This window comes from Tenebrio molitor, chromosome 4, assembly GCF_963966145.1.
Source record: "Tenebrio molitor chromosome 4, icTenMoli1.1, whole genome shotgun sequence".
Taxonomy (NCBI): Eukaryota; Metazoa; Arthropoda; class Insecta; order Coleoptera; family Tenebrionidae; genus Tenebrio; species Tenebrio molitor.
This window is the reverse complement of record NC_091049.1, coordinates 10,534,320-10,546,620: the sequence shown is the minus strand read 5'-3', so window position 1 is coordinate 10,546,620 and position 12,301 is coordinate 10,534,320. Positions and strand designations below refer to the sequence as shown.

General features: G+C 32.9%; 2 protein-coding genes across 2 annotated transcripts; one reads left to right on the top strand and one right to left on the bottom strand.

Moving 5' to 3' along the window:
* The first annotated feature begins 2,557 nt into the window (after window positions 1–2,557).
* On the top strand, window positions 2,558–4,090 carry LOC138128756 (odorant receptor Or1-like). Its single transcript, XM_069044934.1, has 6 exons — window positions 2,558–2,618; window positions 2,668–3,398; window positions 3,447–3,546; window positions 3,595–3,699; window positions 3,751–3,906; window positions 4,010–4,090. The coding sequence occupies exons 1-6, from the start codon at window positions 2,601–2,603 to the stop codon at window positions 4,067–4,069; spliced, it is 1,170 nt and encodes a 389-aa protein (XP_068901035.1). The 5' UTR covers window positions 2,558–2,600; the 3' UTR covers window positions 4,070–4,090.
* Window positions 4,091–10,543: 6,453 nt separating this feature from the next.
* Window positions 10,544–11,419, bottom strand: edl (ETS-domain lacking). The gene is made up of 2 exons (XM_069044485.1): window positions 11,320–11,419; window positions 10,544–10,767 (listed from the first exon to the last, which is right to left on the bottom strand). Exons 1-2 carry the CDS (start codon window positions 11,417–11,419, stop codon window positions 10,544–10,546), a joined length of 324 nt encoding a protein of 107 aa, XP_068900586.1.
* Between the last annotated feature and the right edge of the window lie 882 nt (window positions 11,420–12,301).

Sequence of the window (12,301 nt, the reverse complement as noted above, 5' to 3'; positions counted from 1 at the left end):
GTATCACTCTAGAACAGTCTGAAAATTTCAAAATTTTTAATAAAACAGGTAAAGATTGTGTTTTCATTCAATTGGTGATATTCATAAAAATTAGTACCTATCTACTTATAATAAAATACTTATAAGCATCAGTATTTAGTTAAAAGTATCAGTTCAACGTAAAAGTATATGTATTTGAATCCATATTCATAAACAGATGCTTGCCCTTATGAGCACATACTTACATCATATAAGTTCTTTGATTTTTTGGAATGACAAGCATAGCCTAATTTATTCAAGTAAGTCTAATGAATAGCAGACTTGTGATTTTATAAGGATATGCTTATTTTTGTGAGTAACTTCTATATTTTAGTAGGTATTTTATGAATATAGACAGTAGTAGAAACTTGTCTCTCCATGATTTTCTAAGCATATGCTAATGCTACATTAAGTACTGGCATCTCCTTAAATTCTCCAAAATTATTTACTTACATTTTATGAATCATAAGTATAAGTATGTTCTATTTTTTATGAATATCACCCAATAACTGCTACATTAATTTACATAATTTTTCACTGAGAGTCCTTTCAAACATTCAGGAAATATTTGGTGTCATTGAAATCATGAAAACATCACCGGTTTTTGAAATAAATGGAATTTGATATTAAAGCGTAAAATTTAGCTATGATTTATTATTAAATTGGGCGGTCAGTTCCACAAAAGAAGTTGACGTAGGTTATTTATGATACCATTTAGGGACTTAAGAATTACTAGAAAAGTGGTTAACAGATGTTTCCCAACAATGAGATATTTATTTATGACACTGCAGTTGTAAAGCTTGGTCATTTTTCGCTCTTAATGTTAAAACTGGAATAATTCAAAAACGAATAATTTTCTTTTGATGCGAATTTCGTAAATATGTTCTTTGAATTAATTGTGAATTATGAGCGTGTACGAAAAAAAAATTGTTTTGCTCAAAATCGATTTTTAAATTTTATGGCTCTGAATTAAGTGATAAGTGAAAATTGATTACACACATTTGAACTTTTATATCAAGGGAATGTAACCCTAAAGTTTCTTAATTTTTACTATTTTTTTAATAGGGTTAATCGTGCTGACGATAAAACTTTTCTCACCCGGTAGCTTAGAACGTATCTCGTAAGGATAATGAAATAATCACAGAAAAGTGATTTTCCACCCCTATTCTCCTATATGGCGGTGGGAACAGCAACCCCCGCAAGGTCGCAAACTCAGCAATAGAAGACACCTGCCAAGTATAAACTTTTCTGTATTTTTTGCAAGGTAAAACCTACCTATTGATTGGGCTATCCATTATTAAAACAAACATAAAATTATCTCTTGGAAATGCTGGAAATAATGAAGAAAATAATTATTGTAAACCTGATCACAATCGTTCAGAATTATTATGCCACTGGTTAGTAAAAGACAAATAGTCAAAATCTTTTTTAATATTTAAAATAAATGAGATCAAAGCTGCACCTTTTGAGCCCCCGTATCTTCAAATCTAAGAGGTATAGAAGCTTTTTTATTTATTATTCTTATTTTTTTCTAACATGAGTTGACATTGTTCCATTGAGTTGTTCCGCGAATTTTGGGGTACCCAGTATTTTGAGGTTGGGGTACTGTCTTCCTTTTTTTTTGGTAGAACGGTATTTTTACAATGGTGATGCAAAGGTAACTAGATCATTTTGTTCCACACTGTATTTAACCTGCAAAGTGATAAACCCTGTGATTGAACAAACTTACCTTCAAATAAAAAAAGTTATTCAGATATGTATTTCCATTTTAAATGAAAGATTTCTTGACTGAGAACTACAGTTTTTTACCACTCCATTATTAGAAATTTTCATATAAATGTGAAACATTGACAAAACAAAAACTCAACGTGCAATTTTTTTTCTTCTTAAGTTCCTAACATTTTTTATCATAAAAATGGCCGACATGTCTCAGACATGTTATCTTCCAAACCTTAGAATCTATTCAACACTTCTTACTTCCTATTTGAAATAAAGCTAGAATTATAAAGAAAACACAACACAACAATTAATAGGTAGGTACTAAAAGTTTTTCTGCTTGATTCTGAGAACTGCAAAGTCTAACAAAAGGACGTTACGATATTTATATCACTTAAGTATATGGTAGATCGATCTTTTTCTTGATTTCATTTAAAAGTACCAATTATGACCGTAGATTGTTCAATATTAACGGTTCCATGTCAATAAAAATAGTTCTTAATTTCGATTTAAAATCAGTAAATTATAGTGTCGGTGTGAATTGTTCTGTAATATCCAAGTGATAGATACTTATTATTAAATAGAATTTTTAACACCATGCGAAGGAATTCATTTCATATAAGGACGAAGTGTGTATTAATAACTAACACTGTATAATTTCGAACACAACCCCCAATTATTATTTGTATGCGTGCGTTTAATATTTGACCGACTGGTTAAGATAGGTTTGATTCCCATCTGGTTAAGTAATAATTAGCTCTTTACCTGTAATTAAAGACACTGAAATTGTCTTCGTTCTACTGGGCAGCTCTGAATAATTGCTTTCAGTCTTGTTCAGTTTGGCCCCAGAGTCAGACACATTAACCATGAGCTTTACCATGCAAGTGACGTGATCCAAGTAGTTGTCGTTTCAAGTCTGACATTCTTTTTTAGAACTACGATCTAAGAAATACTTTCAACATCGAAAAATCGTTGTTGCTGTTTTCCGGATTTTACCCCAGAAGGGACAAGAAAAATAACTGTTTGTACACTTTCAGCGCACTTTTCCACACGTGTGTTTTGTACGCCCAGTTGTTGTCGATGCTAATTCAGTTGATACTCGAGAGAGATGACCTGTCCAAAGTCTCAGAGACACTTCACTACTTCGTCACTCATGTCACTTTCCTGTACAAACTGAAAAATTTTACATCTCGCGGCAAGAACCTGCTCAACATTGAGGACACCCTGACGTTGCCTGTTTTTTACGGATTTTCGTTTGACCAACTGAGACAACTGAAAAGAGAAATGGACGATTGTAAAACGGTTGGCAAAGTTTTTAGAGTTACGTGCGTGGGGGCTGTAGCCCTGTACGGTATGGTGCCCTTTCTGGATAAAAATAAGTCGATGAGTTTACCACTGCCTGGATGGATTCCTGACAAGGTAATCGGGAAGTATTATCACGCGACGTTCTTATTCCAAATGACGGCTGTTACGATGACGGCTTACGTGAATTCAACAATTGACATTTTGACTTGGATGTTGATGACAGTGGGGTCGGCACAGTTCAACATACTTAAAGAAAACCTGAAAAACATTGATTATCGCTCTGAGGGCAACGACAAGCAGTCGAAAATAATCGAGCGCAACTTTAACAAATGTGTAAAGCACCACAAAGCAATTGTCGAGTACGGTTTTGAGTATTTTTTAATTTTAACTCAAGCTATTCGTTGTAGGTTTGTTTACAAAATCGAATACACTTTTTCGAATGGAATATTCTTACAGTTTTTCGCCAGCGTAATAGTGATCTGTGCGACTGGTTTTCTCATGATTATTGTGAGACACTTCTTTATTTGCGGCTAGAAAAATAATAATACATTCCAGGTGCCAATTCCGAGTGTGCAGTTTGGACTTTTGGCAACATATTTCATTTGTATGATGTGCCAAGTCGCAATGTACTGTTGGTACGGTCACATTGTAATGACTACAGTCAGTAAATTAATTCCGGTGTTGATAATCATTACCAAATGTGATTTTTAGAGTGATCAAATTGGGCGTTTTGTCTACATGTCCAACTGGTACGAATCCGACCTACCCATTCGGAAAAATCTAACTATATTTTTGGAAAGAACCAAGAAACCGGTTATTCTAACAGCAGGCAAATTTGTTGCGTTGTCCTTAACAACTCTAACGGCAGTAAGAATTTTCAGAATGTACCTATTCATATCAGAACTTTACTCAATCTTAATTTGTAATTAATTAATGCAATTATTTGTCTTGATTTTGTTCTTGTTTTCAGATCTTGCGGTCGTCTTACTCATATTTTGCAGTCCTGCGGCGGTTGTACAATGATTCTTAAACAAATAATCTGCAATGTCCTAATAAACAAATAATAATAATAATAATACACTTCATTAGTTTGACGTGTTTTTGTTTAGTTGTATCTCGCAAATAAAAACAATAAAAAATAATCAGATTTAATTTTTAAGTGTCTAGATTTCGATTACCCATCATCATTTTTGATCTGTAATTCTAGATTCTAGATGGTCTGACTGGTGCTGCACCAAAGGCAATTTGTTTTATACGTATATATATATACGAATGAAGAATCATTTGATTATGAAAATCGTTTATAACAAATCATTTGATTTCACCCCTCATTTCACTCCAGTGTAGACTACTGCAAATGTTCGTTAACGAAGTGTGGAAATGGTACAAATATACTCTTGGCGATTATTCGTTCCGTTTACTGTGTGGTGGTTGACCGTCTCTACGCAGAACAATGTTCGTGTTCGTTTATAATTATAAAAGGCAAATATCCGTCCACTAACGCGAACATACTGTTCACACTTGTGTGATTCCACTGCAAGTCTTCAAGAGTCGTGAAGATTTCGGTCGTGAAAGAATCAAACCTGTTAGATTTTTCACTCTCGTGAAGTCCGTCAATCTCAAAGCAAAGAAGTAGCATTCGGGCAAAATGACTTCAAATATTGTAAAAATGTGTGTGCTGGAGATACAGTCACATTCGTAGAACTCTGAGCCTATTTTGTGGGATCTTACTTATAAAAGTCGGAAATGTCGCTCAGCTGCCGCTAAACGTATTGCCACAGCCATGGGCATCAACGGCTTGACGGAAGGTCATGTACTGATGAAATTCCAAAAAATAAGTTCTTACTTACATGAACTAAAAAAAATTATCAAAGTAAGAACTCTGGATGTTCAACAGATGAAGTTTACACCCCCAAAGTGATGTCATCATCATGGAGAACATTGAATCGTGGACGAATAACACAAGTGTGGGGCCGACTTAAGTAAATGTGTTGTTTTAAAAGATGTATGCACAATAATTAATTGCCTTTTTTTTGTTCAACACTGTCAGAATTTGAGAATTTTCTCCTGTGTGAACGGATTTTGATAAATGTCACAACTTGTCAAAACGAAACGTCAAGCTAATTTTAAAGATTTTAAGCGATTTGGAGCCTTTAAAAAGGGCTCGTCAAACAAAAAAAAACGTTGTATTCAACTCGTTCGTGTGTAAATTGAGCTCTTTATGGCATTCGGGGCCTTAAAACATGCTTAAAACGCTCGTTTCACTCGTGTTTTAAACTGACCCACTCATGCCATAAAGTGCCCCATTTACACACAAACTCGTTAAATAAACTACTATTTTAGGCACCCTTAATAAAATTGTAGTTTATTTAATTCAAGCAAAGTAACTTCTATGTCAAACTTTGTTAACATTTAAGAATCAATGCTGTCAGCTGTCAGCCCATTCTCTAGTGAATTTTTAACCAAGGTCACTTTTGTAAGTACTAGGCCGGGAATTTAACGTTCCCGGCGGATTTTGAATCATGCAAAACCGTCGATAACGTCCGGCGGCATGAAAATGTATGTGAATCAGTCTGCATTTGCAAGTTAACGTGGATATTTGTTTTTTGATTTAAAAAACATCAAACCTAGTTAGCTGCGTGTTTCGTAAATTTTGACATACACGTCATTCGTTTGGTTAAATGAAATTGTGAAAAACGAAGAGTTTTTGGGAAAATGTTTACTGTCTGCATAAACGCCCAACGGCAGAAGCATTTTTATTACATTCGCCATAGCATAAATCAGGATCACGTCGGTTTTCTCATCGTTCGAATTCATTTTAATCGTCGTATTTTAAATTTTTCGTAAATGTCAATTGTGACAAATAAAATTACTGGAAGCAAAGCCATTATTGATTCATAATTTAATTTTAAAACAATACGATATTTAAAATAGCCACATTAACTTTGAAAATGTATTGTGGGTTGCATTTTTTCAATTCCGTTGGGCTCATTACCACTCGAAAAATACCTACCCTGTAAAAATGTATTGCAAAAAACTATATGATTTTTTTCCGTGGGTGTTGTGCCCAAAATGGCGCTTAAAAACGTTGCCCTCTACCGGTGACTCGCGGAATTTTTTTTCATGCTCACACATCGTGGGCCTTTAAAATGTTCGTTTCACTCGCGTTTTAAACTGGCCCACTCATGCCAAAAAAAGCCCAATTTACACACGAACTCGTTAATGAATAATGTTTTACTTTTTAAAAATGATTTAAATTTGTCGGCATGAAAAATTTTGTGGATTACCTACACGTCCAGAAAATGTTTTGCGAGTGCTCGTGTTGCCTCGGCTAGGCGCCTTGGCTACGCAATACCACTCACACTCGCAAAATATCATTTTCTGGTCTAGTGATCCAAATAACTATTCCGAGCCTAACGAAATTTAAATGCAGCCAGCAATACGCTTTTCATTCATACCTTGATCCAAAAACATAAATTATTTTAAAGTTTTGTATGGTTTGGACATCCCTCACAAAAGTCTCAACTATAAAAATTTTAAAATGGCACTAATCAACAATACTTTTTTTTTATTTAAGAATCTGACTCATCATATATCAATATTATTCCGATCCTTTTGTCATTGGAGAAAAAAGAACTGTCAAGTGATTGTCAATAATGCCAGGAGTGTCCAAATTTCATAGTAAATAAATGTATAATTAATTTGTCCAGCCAGAGATTGGTTGACGTAAAAATCACTAAATTCTACGTAGAGAAAGTAGTACGGTTGGCTTCAAAAAAAACAGGAACTGTCAGAAAAAGTTCTGTCAGATTTTATTATATTTTTATTGTTTGAAACGACCTTTTAGAATTTAGATTAAAAAATTGCATTTATGTGTCAGAAATACTACTGTCACAGACACAAATTGACATAAATTGACAAATTAAATTTCCAATTCACATTAGGTCAAATTTCATTTCCCGTTTTTTTTGAAGCCCATTGTACCTAGCGCACGTAAAATTTGAAATATACAGTGCGTTCGTAAAATTCGGAATAAATTCGATAAAACTGTAAGTATTAATTTCTGAGAAAAATCCTTGAACAGGTGAACTTTGTTTTTAAAAAGTGCATATTGTTCAGTACTTTGCTTATATTGACAGCTTGTCATCTCCTAATAATGACGTCATCAATATTTTTTTTAAATAACAACCCCTATTTTTTTCTTATTTTTCTGGTACGCCTTCGTACTAGCTAAACGATCAGTGAAAAAAATCGACACCTTACATAACAATTTTTTTGAGAAAATGACAAATTTTACTTCAAAAAATTTAATTTACATAATTTTTAACTTAATTTTTTTTCAGTTGATTTAGTTACAATGGAAGGTTTATTTTAATGACCAAACAATTTAGAACGATTTGCGGTAGAGAATTCGCACTGAACCGGAACAAATAAGCCCTGACATTATTGAGCGCAGTGTACAAAGTGAGTGGCAAATAGTTGGCGGGAGGCAAAAATTAAGTTAAATTTTTTAAGTAAAATTTGTCATTTTCTCAAAATAATTGTTATGTAAGGTATAATTTTTTTTCATCAGTCGTTTAAGTACTAAGAAGGTCTGCCAGAAAAAGATGAAAAAAGTAAGGGTTGTCATTTAAAAAAAATATTGATGACGTCATTATTAGGAGACAAGCTATCAACTTAAATAACGTACAACATGCACTTTTTAAAAACAAAGTTGACCTCTTCGAGGATTTTTCTCAGAAATTAATACTTACAATTTTATCGAATTTATTCCGAACTTTACGAACGCACTGTATCCTTCAAGCAGTAACATTTTTACCCTGAAATTATGCTCTAATTAATGTATTCTAGTCCATTTTGCAGTGTTGGGTTAATTTAATACAATTATATAAAATCTCCCAATCTCTCGCTGAACGAAGTATGTATATCAAGTTATCACTGAATAACGTATTACTGGCTGCATTTAAATTTCGTTAGGATCGGAAAGTTACTGAATCGGTCTATGTATTGTAGGTTGCATTTTCAATTCCGTCGGGTTCATTATCACTTGTGAAATATGTACCCTATATGTATCGAGTAGATTTAGCTGATACCAAAAAAAAAAGAAGAAAATAACAAACACGAATGGCACCAAGAACGAATTTGCAAATTAATTAACAGCAGGTAATTTTGGAAAAATTTGCAAAATGAGATTAAAGACGTCTACAGTAATATTGTGAAAGGCATTTTAGGTATATTCAAATTCTTAAAATTCATTAGTATAGTATTATGTAGTTTAGTGTTTGGTACTGAAAATGAAAAGAATTCAATAAATTTATTTGAAAATGAAACATCAATGACTAAAAAATACTGATACACAAAAACAGTTTTTAGCCCAATTTGGGAGACTGAGGAGCAATCCGATTATCCCAAATCCTGCCAGCTTATGTTCTCAAATGTACCATGGGCTGTTTACTTTTTATTTATTTACCTTCTATAAACCTTTTTTCAAAAATTGAAGAACTTAGTTCCATAGATATTTTTATGAGCTACACATTGCTTATACATATTTTTAACATGATATCTAATATCTAAGTATAATTATTTTTAAGCAAGAATCCGTCATTCCTACAAAACAGTTTTCAATTAATTAATTAAGAAATAGACCTTTTTTTTAATCGAAGGACCTAGTTCCATGCAATTAATTCAAATAAAACGTACTTTCTTCAGTGTTATTTTATCACACACCTAGCTGAGAATTGGTATTAAGCAGCCTTAATGACTGCGTTAATTTCACCTGCTAATTTCAACACTAATTATTCCAATGTGAATGAAGCTTCAAGATACGGTGCTATTATAAATGTTTTTTACATCGTAACTGGCTGCGAAATTTACCACCCACAATACATAACGTAACTATACTGTACTAAAAGTAAATTGATGTGATTACTTGGTTGCCTAAGAACAAGGGGCTTCAAAATAATCTAATTTAAATTTAAAAAATTGTAACAAGTAATTAAATCAAATCACCCCACAATAAATTTCGTTTGTTCAAGTGATTGAAATGTTATTGAGAAATGATAGAAAACATACCTCAAAAACAAATGGGTACATACATTGATTTCAAAGAAAAAATTGATACAGGGTGTCCCAAAAATGGCGTACTAACTACTTACTATAGTGCTTGTAACTTCCTAAGGAATTCTGACTTAAGCCCTAAATAAACCGAACAAAGACCCTAGTTAAAGAAATTTATTGTCATATTGTGCCTGTCAATCACTAGACGGTCTCCGACAAATATTTTGAGTACTACCCCAGGTAATTTTTTTCTCCGAGACCGCCTAGTGATTGACAGGTACAATATCACAATAAATTTCTTTAAGTAGGGTCTTTGTTCGGTTTATTTATGACTTAAGCCAAAATTCCTTACGAATTTTAAAATACTATACCGTATCTAGGATGTTTAAATGTACACGAAAAAAATATGGAAAAAAATTTTCAGACAAAAAAATAAATTATTATTATTATTAACGGTAATACAATGTAAATAAAGATGTACTCGTACATCATTACCTTGCAATGTTACCGTAGTGGATTTAAAATATTTTTTTCGATTTCCAAAGCTTCTAAATTCACTATTGTGCAGGATTAGATATTGGTAGTGCGTAATCCTGTACTTTGTGATTATATGTACGATTAGATGTAGCTGTCATGACAATTTAATACATATATTTCAAAATAATTTTCCTGTAAAGTGCCACTTTCAAGGACCACCAAATCAGCAAATAAGTCCAATAGAATGTTTTAAACATATTTCTGACGTTTACGGTAGTCTCTTCTACACCGTAGTGCACCGTTAGTACGCCATTTTTGGGACACCTGTATATTCCAAACATTTGATTACCTACTCTTCTGCGCTTACTTTCAAAAATGTTTTGCCACATTGTTTGATCAATAGTGCGGCAACTTTATAATTCCTTCCTGTGGTCTTTAGATTATAATTGAAACATTTGTCTTTTAAAATATCAAAATATTGCAAAACGTTTGTAGGTTATGCTCTAGCAGATTCTGGAAGCCTTCCAGATGGAGATTTAAACGTTCTACTGGACAATAAGTGACTTTGAAAAATTAAAGGTGCAGAGACAAAATAGAAATAAAATTTGATACAAAAAACTTTTATTTTTACTGGAAATCAGCAGAATAATGACCTTTTCACACAAAGATTTAAAACGGTACATATACACAGTCAGAGATTGATATACCTATTTGATTAAAAACTAAGCGTACCTGTATTTTAATACCTTTTATAAAAAGCAATAAAATAATTACAGTAAAACATTAAACATTTATTTTATTTACATGACTAGGATAACACTATCGGCTAGAAAACACCGAACAAATGTAGATTACATCCCAGAAGATTAAATTTTACAATGAACCAGAGACCTCCCTGCCAAGTGCCATCTAATTGTATCGTCTAACAATAATTAACATCTAACATCTAAAATATCAGTAATATCTTTTTTCACTGTTCAACCCCGTAAAGGGCCGCGCACAACCTCAACTGAAAATCTTTGTACAAAAGCTTCCCTCCGAGCGGCACTCGACTGAGAAACATGCTGAGTGACATCAGACACAAAGCCTTTCCGTTCATCAGAAACCTGGAAGAAGGCACTTCAGGTAATCCGTGCTGTTGAGTAACCAAATTGATCCATTGTGCCACATGTTCCCTCGTCCACTGCCTCGGATCTAACAATACAAATTAAATCGGCTGTAATAACGGTTGTCAGGAAAAGGATCAAGTCATGCTTAAATTTAGAAAAAAAACAACACACTTTTAAGACATATTTCTTGAAACGTGAATGATTAAAAATCGAGGGATCAAATTAATTTGTAATCGAGTCATCCATGGATTTGAATCCGTATGTCTTTTGCGATTCATATGTTCAGATCTAACCTGTGTTTCAAGCTGTGTTTATTGGAGCGTAGAGTTCGAGTAACGACATACGATTTCGGATTCATGGATAACTCGATTACAAATTAATTTGATCGCTCGATATAATAAACAATAAGGATTCTGTTCTCAAAAAAATATATTGGCAAATATTTTAATTTATTTAATTATTTAATTTTATTAATTATTTATTTCTTTATGTCATTTTTTGTTATTCTTATAAATAATAAACATAAATAAATAAAATGAAACGTAAATAAAATAAAGCCGAGCGAGCTAGTTTTCGATGTCACCTCGTATAAATAAACCCGAGCTCTCGAAATTATTTAAATAATTTTAATTGTTACCTTTTGGTAAGCTCTCCTCTTCCTCTTCAAAGTTCAGTCGCTGCCATCTTTCGGTGGGTCCATATCGTACGGGGGCGGCGTCGGCGGTCTGCAGTGCCATCCTCATGTAGTGACCTATCTTGGATCAAAATACGTTCTGAAATGGGGAAACTTTACGTTATTAAAGACTGAATAGGCTTTGTTTATTTTTATTTTGCGGATGTCATTCGGTGAGAAACTGGCGGAAACGGCATTGATGAGGAAACACCCCTTCCTGTGTCTAAAACTACCCTCAGAAAGACCCGGACGAATTCATCACCGCTGACGTAACGAAAATGTAGACGGCCGATCGCATTCCGAAAAGTGGGAGGTGATTAATGATTAATCACTTCCGGAGCGTTGACAAGGACAAAACCTGTAAGCGACCAGGTTCAACATGTCACAGATTGACTGAGTTTTTAATGATTTCGAAAATTTTCAGTGTTTTTTTTTTATTATCGCTATAGCTGTTCTGATTATTATTTATGACGCTATTTGAGGTTAATTTTTTAAGCAAATATTTTTTTAAGTGGACCATATCTACTTAAGCTTTATTTTTTCAAATAAACCACTTCAAAAATGTAAGAATCTTACTAATCCAATAATTCTGGCAAAGGGATTTTAGACTATAATAATGAAAATACTATTTTTAACTAAAATTCTTCAAATAAAAGCAAAATAGACTAAATTGTTGAGTAAGGTTGTAATCTTAAGGGCATTGGAGAAGACTATAAAATATAAAAAAATCTAACATTGACTTCAGACGTGTTAATGACCTTTTAAAGAATTCAAAATCCTTTAAAAAAAGATAGAAAGATAATTTCTAAGAATGGCAAAATTGAGATAATTTTTGTTATCACAACAAAATAATATGTATTAAGTAAACTATGACCACCTTGGTTCAGTTGGCAGGCCTAGTTGAAATGTTGCTGTTGTCAAAGAAATATACATATTTAAGTTTTCT